Source organism: Melanotaenia boesemani, chromosome 1, assembly GCF_017639745.1.
Source record: "Melanotaenia boesemani isolate fMelBoe1 chromosome 1, fMelBoe1.pri, whole genome shotgun sequence".
Classification (NCBI taxonomy): domain Eukaryota; kingdom Metazoa; phylum Chordata; class Actinopteri; order Atheriniformes; family Melanotaeniidae; genus Melanotaenia; species Melanotaenia boesemani.
Genome location: NC_055682.1, coordinates 5166777 through 5180308, shown reverse-complemented (window position 1 = coordinate 5180308; position 13532 = coordinate 5166777). Strand labels below are relative to the sequence as shown.

The following is a 13532-nucleotide window of genomic DNA, read 5'->3' as shown; positions in this document are numbered from 1 at the left end:
CTCTTAGCAGGCTGCAGCCTGCTCTGTCCTGCAAACATGAAAAAGCACCAGCTGCTGATGCTGCGGATGTCCACATGTTCTTTTTATGGAGCGTTGAAGTAAAAACTTGTTTAGTTCGCTGGTTTCATTATTGATGAAGTGGAAGACAGCTGATGGAGGCATTTTAGAGAGAATAGATCAGAGGTGTTTTTAGGGTTTTTGAACATCCAGGACTCAGCTCAGACCAGAAGTCTTAGGATTTTCATACCACAGCTGCATCATTTCAAGTTATTTAAGAATAAAATGAATTTAAGATGTGTTTATTAGTTGTTTAGAGGTTGACTTTTACAACATGAAATTAAAGATGACTACAACCCGAGTTTTGTTAATCTTTACATAAGCAGCTGAACTAAAGCACTAAGAAGAAACTACAGACTTTACTTGACGTTGGTCATTTGCTATTGAATTTTGTCAAAGATATTTTTTATATTCACCAGCTCAGTTTCTTCTCCTACTGGTTAAAATTACAATGAACTGTGTCAGTGTTGTCTTATCTGTCTGGTTTTCTCCTCTTCTTCTCTTGTCCAGACATTGTTCTCATAACCCCTGCTCAGTGTTCAGCTTTCACAATTTATTTCCAAATATGTCGTCATTTTTAGATTAATTTTATTCAAAGCTATCTCTTTTGCTGTTTTTCTGTGTCTACTGTAACAAAACGGGCTGAATGATTTCAGAAAGTTACGATTTTTAGAATTAGAAGCACCTATAAGAAGACAGACAAACTAAAAAAAAATCATTAATCACACCAATAAAAATATCAGCAACACAAAGAAACACGAGCATAACTGTATTTCTGGTGATCAAACCCACAGGACGACACAGTGACCGTCTCAGCATCCAGGTTTGTAAATAACTGGAAAGAATCAGTGATCAGTGATTGTGCGAATGTGACAGGGGCACCACAAAGATCAGAACCAGCCCAGGGGAACCCAGGAGACCAGTTCCAGACCCAACAACCACCCCCACCCCCCGGAGGTGCAGCAGCCCGGGTACCTCCAGGACCAGCAGCCTCCCACTCTTACTACTAATTCTACTGCAACTACTACTACTACTTCTACTACGACTACTACTACTAACTACTAACCATAACCCCTACTACGACTACATCTATTACTACTACTGTGATTACTACGATTACTACAACTACTACTAATACTAATACGACTAATACGACTGCTACTGCTACAACTATTACTTGGTGGAGGGCACACAGTGATTAAGTGCATTACTGCTGTGTGGGCCAGAATGTCAGATGCGATGACCGAGTGGTTAATTCTTCATATCTTTAGAAATAAGGAGAAAGTGGATTTTGGTGGATTTGGTTCACCGCTGTTACAAGGCGCCTACATGCCCAAAATCAGCTTCTCTCACCAAGATAATGCCAAATTCTGATTTTTATTATGGCATTATTAATAACTTTGTTTATGCATTAGATGAAATGAACATGTTAATTCCACAGATGAATCTCTTTCTGTTTTGGTAAAATACAGAATTATGCTTTATAAATGTTTATTTTTTGTACTATTCCTCTTTAGGCTACACGTTGGCCACCAAACTGAGGAGGCACATGAGGTCAGCCCACCTGAAGGAGAAACCGTACGGCTGCCACTGCGGCACCTCTTTCAGCGTGAGACAAAGTCTGCTCAGGCATCAGGCCCAGCACAAGGCTGAGGCAGGAGCTCAGAAGGAGGAGGGAGGAAATCACAGCAAGGAAGAGGCTGCGCAGGAGTTAGTGGCTTTAGGCTTCGGTCACCAGAAGCCAGTCAGAGGCAGACCCAAGAAGAGCCTCCTCCATCAGGAGGTAGGGGCAAAGGACGGAGGTCTAGTGAAGCAGAGAAGAGGACGAGGAAAAGGAAAAGGAGAGGAGAAGAAAGCTGAAACTTTGACCGGAGAATCTTCAGGTGACGTTCAACACACCGTTGTTTACGTCCATGCAGATGACCTGTCTGCACCAACCTCCACCTCCCTGCTCCTCACCACAGACGGCTCACTACCCTCTGAGATGGAGCCGGAGCTGGTGGAGGTGGTGATATCCGAAGGAGCAGAGCAGTGCATTGTGGTCCAGGGGGAGGAGACGGTGGGAGAGCTGCTGATCTTACAGGATGAGGGGAGCGGTTTCTGCTCTGTGGCTCAGACAGTTGAGATAAACACTGTGTGACCCAACACCATCACCTCAGGACGCTTTCAAATGAGCCCACCTTCTTCATCCCACCTCATCTACATTTTTACCCAATCTGTCTGTTTTCATTGATAGTCTTTCAGCAACCTCCATAGAGCAGATGTGAACCAATTAGAGGTGATTAGCTGCTGATTATAAATAAAGGAATGGAGCAAAATACCAATAACTAGAGGGAAAAGTCACACATTTATATAAAAATGGTACATTTTCTGCTTGTGTGTGTGTGTGCAGAAACTGTTTCCTGATTATAAAACATCAGTGGGCTGTTTGCTTTTGAGCTGCTGACATCCGACACTGACATTTACTGTTGATGCGAAACACTTATGCTGTCAGGTTACATTGAAATTGCTCTGAAAATATCTCATCTTCCACACTGAGCCGGTTATTCCCTGGAGTTAAAAAAAATAAAATAAAACAGCTAAACACAGCCAAAAAATAGCTGACACTATATGTGAGTCAACAGACTCAGTGTGTTAATATGAGTATAATTTGTCCCCTAACACAGGAAACAATTAAATTTAATCCGTTTACTTCTACATTAAGGGGTAATAGTACAGTCAACCAGAATAGTTACAGTTCCCTGCAGGTTTATTACTGGCACACATCCACTTCTTTCTCTGCTGACAGGATTCAGCAGAGACGAGGGCCGCTGTCCCTCACATGAATAGTCTTGATTTCTCTTTTTGGCTCATGGCTGTGGAATCTGACAATCTTACATAATTTGATATAAAATCTCCTGAAACTTTGGCTCAACCAGACTGAACATGTGGTGGTGGTGACTGATTTTTGTAAACAGGAGCTAGAACAACGTGAGTTATGTCTCGGTTGGGACAGTGAGGATAAAATCCAGATTTATCCAGAACAACAGAGAATATGAAGTTAATGTTACAACGTTGGCTTGTTTAGACGTATTTTCTTTCTGTCTGAGGTTGTTTTTTTTTTTGTTTTTTTTTTTGTTTGTTTTTTTTTTGCACAGACACTTGATTCTAACTTTAGAAAGTTGTTTTTCTCTTTTTTATTTTACAGTTTCCCTCTGGAGATAAGGTATTTTTCATTTCATGATTTTATGCTCAAACTGCACAATCATTCTCCTCTTCGTAACCAAATTCCACACATACTATGTCTATTCACTGTAAGCTACTAAAAAAACAAGACTTTTCTAAAAATATTGTCAATTAAAACATCTTGATTATCAATTTCACCAGGATGGAGTGTGTTTACTGGTATAACGAAAGTATGGATAGATAGGCTGCACAGTGGTGTGGTGGTTAACACCGCAGCCTCACAGCAAGAAGGTTGCCGGTTTGAATCTTGGCTGGGGGAGGTTCGAACCTTGAGGGTGGTGGCCTTTCTGTGTGTAGTTTGCATGTTCTCCCCGTGTATGCGTGGGTTCCCTCCAGGTTCTCTGGCTTCCTCCCACCGTCCAAAGACATGCATGATAGGTTAATTGGTTATTCTAAATTCTCCCTAGGAGAGAGTGTGTGTGTGAATGGTTGTTTGTCTATATGTGTTGGCCCTGCGACAGACTGGTGACCTGTCCAGGGTGTACCTGCCTCACCTGTTAAAATGCTGGGATAGGCTCCAGCTCACCCACGACCTGTAATGGAATATGCGGTCAAGATGATGGATGGATGGATAGATTTAAAGTTTTCTGAGGATGGATGAAAGGGCAGAATGAATGGGGATGGAGGGATGATGAAAGAAAGAATGAATGAATGTAAGGATAAATGAATGAATGATGGAGGGAAGAATAGAGGGTTAAATGGATGAGGAAATGGGGAAGAATGAAAGGATGAATGAATAAAGGAGGGTAAGGATGGATAAACTGGTGAAGGAAGGGATGGATGGCTGGATGAGGGAAGGCAGAATGGAAGGATGACTGAAGAGAGATGAAGGAAGGATGAATGAATGAGGGATAGTAATTAAGGATGAATTTGGTGAGGGAATGAATTGATAGATGGATGAGAAAGAGTAAAGATGAAAGGATGACTAGGGAGAAAAAGGAAGGATGATGAATAAATGTTAAAGAGTAAAGATGGATGGATGGATGGATGAGGGAGGGTAGAATGAATAAGAATTGACTGATTACCGGTGAGGGGAAGGATGATGAAAGGATGAATGAATGTGGGAGAATAAAGATGATGGGTGGATGAATGGGTTAGCGGAGGGAGGGAGGATGAATGAATGTGGGAGGGTGAGGATAGATCTATATGTATGAGAGAGGTGGAAAATAAATGGATGAGGGAGGATGAGAGTGAAAGAACAAGAATAATAGAGACTAGAAATATTTTAATTAATTCACTTCAATAAATTGGAGGAAAAGGGGGGATAGATTTGTCAGGGAACAGGTTTCTGCACAACATCGGCTTGTTTATTAACAGATCAGCACAAATGAATTACTTCTGGTTAGGTCCACATTCTCTTCTTCCCTCCCCTTCTGTCTGGTTTGTCTGTTTTTAGCTCAATAATAAACAAAAACTAAACCTTTTTAATCCAAATTCACAGGATCTCACGATCCTGGGTTGGATAAAACATCTGCCAACATGGGGGGAGTTTATGAAACATGCAGCATCAAACCACCAGAAGGCTTCACCTTTACCTGCATTATTAAACCTTTCAGACATGGAATACACGCTGTGACATCAATGGTTTCATCAATCTATGGTTGTGTGATACATCTGGGATCAATAGAAGGGTTTTTCTCTCAGGCTTTTACAGAAGGTACCAAAACAAGCGCATATGTCAGCTCTTCAAAAAGTTTTTCATCTTCCTCTTCCCAGCACTTCCCTCACTGGTCTGTGCTCTGGATCAGATGGAGAAGAAACTGTAAACGCAGCAGCTGCTTGAGTGCCACATCTAATAGTGTTAGCAAAACTCATACAGCAGGAAAGGTCAGACTGATTAAATTCATTTGTTTAACAACACAATCTGTTCATTCCCTCTAAAATAAAGCATTAATGTGGCTGCAAATATGTCAGCACTTGCAGTTTGATAACTGGAAAGCAGTGCATGTCTGAGGCACTACAGGATTTACCACCCAGAATCTAGGTCCTTGAAGTGCACCATTTGTTTTATTACCTCTGTACATCAAATATATATGACATTAAAACCAAATGAATAATATTATTTATGTTGTCTTCATCTAAAACAGCTCTGACTCGTCAGGGCGAGCAGCCCGGTGGTCGCTGAGTTATGTAAACGGGCCCCATAGCAAAACAAATCAATGTCAGTCAAACTCTTTATGGACTACAGGCTTTTATACTACATGTTGATCACATCACAGATTAACAAAAGTGTAAGTTTTCAGTCCCAAATTGATTTAGCAGAGATTACAGTTATAGGCCTATCGTTAGATAACTGCCAGGTATGGGTGCAGATGTTTTATTTACCAGAAATAGAAGCACAGGTTACAAAATACACTGAGTGCTTTTTTTCCCCTGCAGAATAACAACGAGCAGAATCCACTGAGTGCTGTGTTTTCTGCAGAGTAAATGGGTAGGAGCTGTTGCAGTTTCTGCTTTAAAAAAGAAGGGTTATATAAAGGTTGAGCTGATTTCAGGGCACACACATGGACTCAGGTTTTAAGGCATCCACCATGTAATTGCAGCGTCGCAGTTTGGAGACTGGCCAGGAGACTCATGTTGTGTGTCATCCTGCATCTCATTCCTACTGCCTGCCGCCTCTCTGCTGTCTGCTCATGCAGGGAATACATGTTTCACTAAACTAATAGAAGTTAAGAAGCAATAAAGCAGAAATTTAAAGTACTGAGAACAGCCTCATCTGGGATCACCCAGACTTGTACTGGAAGTGATGGAAGCATTAGCTGCACAAAACTATATCTGAGTCAAAAAGTGTTTGAAAATTTATCCCTGAGGGAATAAATTGACAAATATGTAGTAGAACCATGCTTTCTAGTGTAGTATTTAGACCTTTATCTGTGGTATTAAATTCAGGTGCATTTGCTGCGAGTGTCTAGTAATTTCCCCTGCAGTAAAATGAACTGACAGAATTTAATTAAGTGACACCTGTACACATCAGAGATGTTGCCTTTTCCTTGAAAGTGTGAAAGTGCTTCTAAACTAAAAAAACACCTCAACATCATCACCCATTCGAACTGAAAAATGACTGTAATATGTCGTGAAGTGTATCAAACTATACTGACAGGAGAATATTTATATTTCGTGTTATTTTTGTTAGGATCTCCATCTTCTTGATGTTTTTCATCATAGTGTCTGCACTGAGGGGTCCTTATAGAACCCACCGCTGTCAAATGTACACATCATTAAATTTGTTAGCATTAAAATCAAGAAGACATTTTCATTGGCTCCAATTTATTTTTAACTGACTACCCATCCTATTTAAAACCATTTGTACTTCCATTTAGGTCAGCATATAATTTGAGGAACACTGAGCAGCTTTTTTTTTCTATGTTCCCAAATTCAACAAAGAAATGTTGTCACCGAGCATGTAGATTCAGAGCTCCGTCAGACTGGAACAGTTTAGCTAGCTCGAGTAGATCTATTAACTCTGAACACATCTTTAGCACGTCCATACTCACAAATGACCTGCTCCTGTTTTTAGTATTGCTGTATTTTACAAAATGCTTTAACCTCAGTAAGATGTTGTTTGTTAATGCTCCTGCATGGCTGCTATTCAAGTGTGTTCATGTGAATGCGTATACTGTATACACTGATAATTGGTACATGTATTCCATCTGTACAGGAGAGTCTGGTTTACAGGGGGGCGAACAGACTTGGAGAGCCTTTTGTCTGTTGGTGTGAATGGTCTGAATTGAGATTGTTTTTATTTATTATACTTTGGTTATTTGTATAATTGTTTGCCTGTGTTGAGGATCCCCTCGAAAATGAGATGAAGCATCTCAAGAGGTTTTCCTTCTAATACAATTTAAGCATTTTGCAAGGGATTATGACACATTTTTGGGGGTACTTACATGCGCATTTAGCTGTGTTGCTCATTCCACAGAAGAATGATGCTTTTAAGTTATGCCTTGTTGTAAAGGTGACTAATCAGGCTTTCCAACGATGTATATTATGACACCAATTGATGTTATTAAAGGGGAGAAAAAAATAACAAACACCAATTTCCTTACTTTTAGTGATAAGTTGTCTCTTGCATTTGCACACATTCCTCTTTTGTAATTACCAGTTTGTGTGTCTATGAAAAGGTGTGCTAATGATTTTTGTGTTTGCAATGTTAATGCATCTGGCCCTTGAACTCCTTTCTGGTCAAATTGGAGAACCATATAACTATAAGGTTCTTTCTTATGAAAATGACTAAGAGTCCTGCCACAAAAGATCAAAATTTTCCCTGTAGAGACGGGCAAACCAGTCATAATACACCAGTTTCAGCAGCTCTGTATTTATGAAAAAGCATATTGTAGCTGCAGAGGTACACAGGGATGGGGGACAAAGGTGAGGTGGGGACAGGGCAAATTTACATAATTGCATCTCTAAACTATTGTAGAGCCTCATCTTAGCCATTTTAAAGCATAAAGGGACTTTTTATATCACAAAAAATCATCTAGATATGTAATTTCAGTGGTCAGATGTTAGTTTTCTGAGATTAATTTGTCTGGTTTGAGAGTTTTTTTTTTTTAGTATATCTTGATTTTTTCCCCCTCGTTTTTTCTTGGGTAACTTGCAGTCCTTTATTCTAGTTTTTGAAAGTACATATTTCTAAACTATAATTGTGTGTCAACAATCCAGAGCACTCAAGAGTGATTCCAGGTTACTGTTTAGCTGTAAACCTAAATTCTTTTGGTAGTTGTAACAGCAGTGATCTTCTCCAGCTGTAAGTTTAACAGATGGATTGAAATATTGCATCATAACTAGTTCTCCATTATCTCTTAGAAAAAAGAAAAAAACAGCTGAGGAAACGTCAGCCCAGTTTTGTCTGAAATGACCATAGAGTACATCTGGTGAGGCTGTACCACAGGCAGCTGTTTGTTCTGCCTCAGCAACATGACCACAGAGACACGAAACTCCGTCCAGTCTGATCTTATTGCTTTGATGGTGATAATGCAAAGTCTTAGTCAGCTACTGGACAGCCTTGGTGTGCTAACATTTGTAAAACAACCAAGTTGTAGCAGCTAATGGATGTCTGACACACAAAAGAAAGAGATAATGCACTGACTGAAGAAAAAAGCATTTTCTCATCATTACATCGGGAGGGTCACTTAGCCTGCAGGTTTTTGTTTACTGTTGCTGTGTTGAAGTGCTTAGGCCTCGTTTAGTTCTAATAAATGGAAATATGTTTTGATAGACTGCAGAGTAAAATGTTTCAGACAATGGTTTGCTTTTAACTTTAATATGTCCTTTTTAAATGATTTTCCAGCTCACAAAGGTAGCAACATGAATAACTGGACAGGCTGCATAACTCAACTGTTTCCAAAAGAGCTGGAAGTAAATTGAGATACATAATCACTGTGCTTTATCTGACTGCTTGTCAAATTTTCCAAGGAATGAATTCCCAGAATAATCAGGTTGTTGTCCACATGTTTAATGCTCAAAGCTTTTAGGACAGTAGTTGTTGGACTGTCAAGTGATGCATGTTCATCTACCAGCAGCAGCTTGTCAAACACTGGGGAAGCAGTGCATCTTTTAAAGCAGCACCACTGAACCCGTTTCTCAGTCAAGCCAGTAAAAATCAGTCTGATGTTGACTCTTGTTTTATCTCTTGCTCTGTCCATTTTTCTCTTTCTTGCTCCCTTGATAATGTCCTCTTGCATTTCTTTGCGGAATCAGCCATGGTGCACATTCACAACAGCTGGTGTGTTGATGTCCAGCTGCAGGAGTGTGAAACGGTGCCATAAAGTAAAATGCAGCTATAATATGATGCCATTGGCTGGAAGAAAATGTGATGAAATGGAGTTTCTCAGCCTCAGGATGCTGCTGGGCGATGATGGCCCCAGTTATGTGCATGGTGCATATCAGTGTACCATCAAAACAAGTCAGAAGCACAGAGTTTAACAGTTATATTATAGTTATATATTGTCTTGTTTTACGTTTTGATAGGATAAAAGAAGACTGATGAAAATAAAGCATTGTTTAGCTTTATTTAGTGTGTTTTGGACTGGATTATGGCCTGGTGTCTTCTTCCTTTTACTGTTATTAAGGAAATAATTAACCTATCAGAGTAATTAATCAATCTGTTAGGAAAATGTCATTTTAACATGAATGATTAATACAGTATGAAAATAAACATATAGTTCAAAAAGAGCCAACATAAGAAATATCAGTGAGCAAGACACCAGCTGCCAGTGGGTCATTGAGTGTGCTCATAATAATGGCCTTAGAATCAGACCTAGATATAAATCTATTCAGTTTCAGTGGATTTTGTAGGTCATTCCAGTCCTTTGCTGCAGCAGCTTGAACGATGACCCACCAAACACAGTATTTGTTAGAGGAACTTTCCACAAAATATATTTGGCAGCACAAGTGCTGTAGAGTCTGTAAGTGACACAAGTACAAAGAGCAAACCAAGGAAGTTTCTGTAAGCAAGCATGAACCAATGAATATTATAACAAGTGTGCAGGGATGGCCATTTAGCAAAACAATTTAGAGTGCAGTAGTGTGTTTTAAGTGGAGCGTTTACACCAAACCGGTTTGCAGAATGATAAAGGACATCAAGCTTCTGGAGAGAAGCTTTCCTTGCTGTCTGATATATTGATGATAATTGATATATGAAATTGGAAGGACAGTCTTCTAAAGTACAGCCAGTGTGACAGAGCAGATAAAGGTAGAACCTATTCTATATAAGGATCCAACTTTACTTTTAACCTTAGCCAATAATCTACTAATGTAGTGTGAAAAGGACAAGTTGCTGCTACCATATAACCAGCAACCAGCAAGGGTAACCCTATCAACTGTACTAATATTTGAGTTTAAGTCTGAACAGAGGACAGAATCCTGATCTTAGCCTTATCTGTGTTTAACAGATTTACATGAGAGGGAGTACTTATGTAATGACTAGTAAATATTACGTAAGTAAGGACTGTGTCATCAGCTCAGAGAAATGAAAGTATCACCTACAGAATGAACAATTCATTCATGTACCTAGAAAATAACATTGAAACAATAACTGAACCCTGAGGTTTAAAATATTAAAAAATATTAAATATTAAAATATTCTTGATGTGTCCTCAGAAATTAATGTTATCAACGAGTAATTGTAAGGGGCAGTGTAGGAATGGATTTCACCAGACATAAGCTCTGAAGGTCGACATTAAAATTACAAAAAGTTTTGCTTTTTCTTTCTTTATTGTTTTTTTTTTTTTTTTTAAACACAGAAAGTTTTGAAAACAAGCTTTTTGACCAAGTACAAAATTGCCTGCATCTTATGTCACTGCTGCTGCACAGTGAAAAATATGCTTGTCACAACAGTTGGACAGAGATAAGAACTATTTTAGAAGGCAAGGCAAGTTTATTTGTAGCACATTTCATGTACAAGACCATTCAAAATGCTTTACATAAAACATTTAGAATCAGAATCAGAATCAGAATCAGAAAGGTTTTTTATTGCCATATGAGTGAACAGGTTCACATCATTAGGAAAATGCTGCGGTACTTGGTGCAGACATAAAAACAATATAAGTTATAAGTTTAAGCATGCAATAAATATAAAATAAAAATTTTAAAACAAAATAAAGTCTCTACACTTTAACACAAAATTACAAAATATACAGGATGGGTATGGAATTAGAGCATAATCCAGAAAGTATGCTAAAGTGACAGTAAAGTAGCTTTGGTATGTTTGTCTCTTTTTGCATGAAGCACAGGTCCTGTGACTGAGACAGAGCGTTTATGGCCTAGAGTTCTTGTTCATGAGTCCAACAGCAGAGGGGTAGAAACTCTTCTTGTGGCGAGAGGTTCTGGTCCGGATGGACCGTAGCCTCCTGCCTGAGGGGAGTGGCTCAAAAAGTCCATGACCAGGATGAGAAGGGTCGGCTGCGATCCGGCCCGCACGGCCCAGTGTCCTGGAGGCGTACAGGTTCTGGAGAGATGGGAGAGTACAGCCGATCACCTTCTCAGCAGAGCGCACGATACGCTGTAGCCTCTGTACGTCCCTGGTGGTGGCTCCAGCGTACCACACGGTGATGGAAGAAGTGAGGATGGACTCGATGATGGCTGTGTAGAACTGCACCATTGTCTTTGTTGGCAGGTTGAATTTCTTCAACTGCCTCAGGAAGTACATCCTCTGCTGGGCCTTCGTGATGACAGAGGTGATGGTGGGCTCCCACTTGAGGTCCTGGGTGATGGTGGTACCCAGGAAGCGGAATGAGTCCACAGTGGTGATGGGGATGTCAGTCAGGATGATGGAGGGGAGTGGGGCTGTGTGCTTCCTAAAGTTCACAATAATCTCCACTGTCTTCTGGGCGTTCAGCTCCAGGTTGTTGTGGCTGCACCAGGACACCAGACGTTCAACCTCCATCCTGTAGGCAGACTCATCCCCGTCAGAGATGAGTCCAATAACGGTGGTGTCGTCCGCAAACTTAATAAGTTTGACAGACTGGTGGCTCGAGGTGCAGCAGTTGGTGTACAGGGAGAAGAGCATAGGAGAAAGTACACAGCCTTGGGGGGTGCCAGTGCTGATGGTCCGGGAGGCCGAGATGTTCTTCCCCAGCCTCACGTGCTGCCTCCTGTCCGTCAGGAAGTCAGTGATCCACCTGCAGATGGGATCAGGCACGTTCATCTGGGACAGCTTGTTTTGGAGGAGGTCTGGGAGGATGGTATTGAAGGCAGAGCTGAAGTCCACGAACAGGATCCTGGCGTAGGTTCCCGGTGAGTCCAGATGCTGCAGGATGAAGTGCAGGGCTATGTTGATGGCGTCGTCTACAGACCTGTTGGCTCTGTAGGCGAACTGCAGGGGATCCAGGAGGGGGGCCGTGAGGGATTTGAGGTGGGACAGAACCAGGCGCTCAAATGACTTCATGACCACAGAGGTCAGTGCCACAGGTCTGTAGTCATTAAGTCCAGTGATCCTTGGCTTCTTGGGGACAGGAACTATAGTGGAATTTTTGAAGCAGTCCGGCACGTGACACGCCTCCAGTGAGGCACTGAAAATGTCCGTAAACACTGGGGCCAGTTCGTTTGCACAGTGTCTCAAGGTGGCTGGAGAGACACCGTCTGGGCCGGGGGCTTTCCGGGGGTTCACACGTTCGAACTGCTTCTTAACCTGCTCTTCCAAAATTGAAAAGGTTGTGGGGGTGGGGAAGGAGGGGGGCGTTGTGGAAGTCCTTGATGATGCATTCTCCTCTGAGGCGGGGTAGGAGGGGGGGTAAGAGTCTTTGTTGTTGTTGGGACTGGGGCTGGTGGAGGTGTGAGGGCTGCCTGATGGTACATCAAAGCGACAGTAGAATCCATTTAAGAGGTTGGCTGTTCGCAGGTCGTCAGTGGAGTGGGGGGTTTTGGGCTTGTAGTTGGTCATTTGCCTAAGTCTTCTCCACGCTGAGGCCGGGTCGTTCTCTGAGATTTCCTGTCGCATATTCTCAGAGTGCTGTGATCTAGCAGTGTCCACTTCCCTGCTAAACCTGTATTTAGCCTCTTTGTAGCAGTCTTTGTTCCCACTCCTGAAGGCCTCCCTCTTTTCTAGCCACAGCTGTTTGAGTTTAGGAGTAAACCAGGGTTTGTCATTGTTGAAACTCACCCTGGTGCGTGATGGTATAATGCATTAGAGATGGTGCAAAAAAGCCTGAAAAAGTAGTAAAAGGCAGAAACAAATACCAAAAATCACAATAAAATCATAAAAAAATTCATAAATTACATTTGAAGGTGCTAAGCCATTGCTTGAAGCCACTGGAATGTTTAGATCTGGAATTTTGGCTGACATGCCTCAGCCTGGTGTAGATGGTTTGAATAAACTGTCCAGATGCTGTTTGTTTGCAGTTAAAACCCAATTTATATTCCTTTCTTTTCCTCTTAATGCAAAATATAAAACAAATTGCCATCTGCATATTAACAGCGTGTTCCCAGAAAAGCGGTCAAAACCTATTTCCCTTTCCAGCCTAACACACACCTCTACACACATCATTTCCTGTCTTATATAGTATCAGACTAATTTGGCTCCTACAACATTAAAATAATTAAAAACAAGAAAAATTAAAAGTTAAAGTAGAGATCTTTCTTTTTAACCTGGATTTAAAAGTGTCTACATTTGGTGAAAAATGAATCTCCACTGGCAGTTTGTTCCCCTTTTTAAAGGTTTTAAAATCTATTCTGTGACTGACTGGAAGCCAGTGTAAAGTTTTTATAACTGGTGTGATGTGTTCAGATCTCTTAGTCCTGGTTAAAACTAG

General features: G+C 41.0%; 1 protein-coding gene across 2 annotated transcripts in view; it reads left to right on the top strand.

The window, feature by feature from the left end:
- The window catches only part of znf408 (zinc finger protein 408), a 33988-nt gene extending 30574 nt beyond the window's left edge, over positions 1–3414 (top strand). For both annotated transcript variants that reach the window (XM_041992171.1, XM_041992165.1), the window contains exon 9: positions 1575–3414. In XM_041992171.1, the coding sequence (XP_041848105.1) occupies positions 1575–2197 (623 nt within the window). In that variant the 3' untranslated portion in view covers positions 2198–3414. The remainder of the gene's footprint in view (positions 1–1574) is intronic.
- The last annotated feature ends 10118 nt before the right edge of the window (positions 3415–13532 follow it).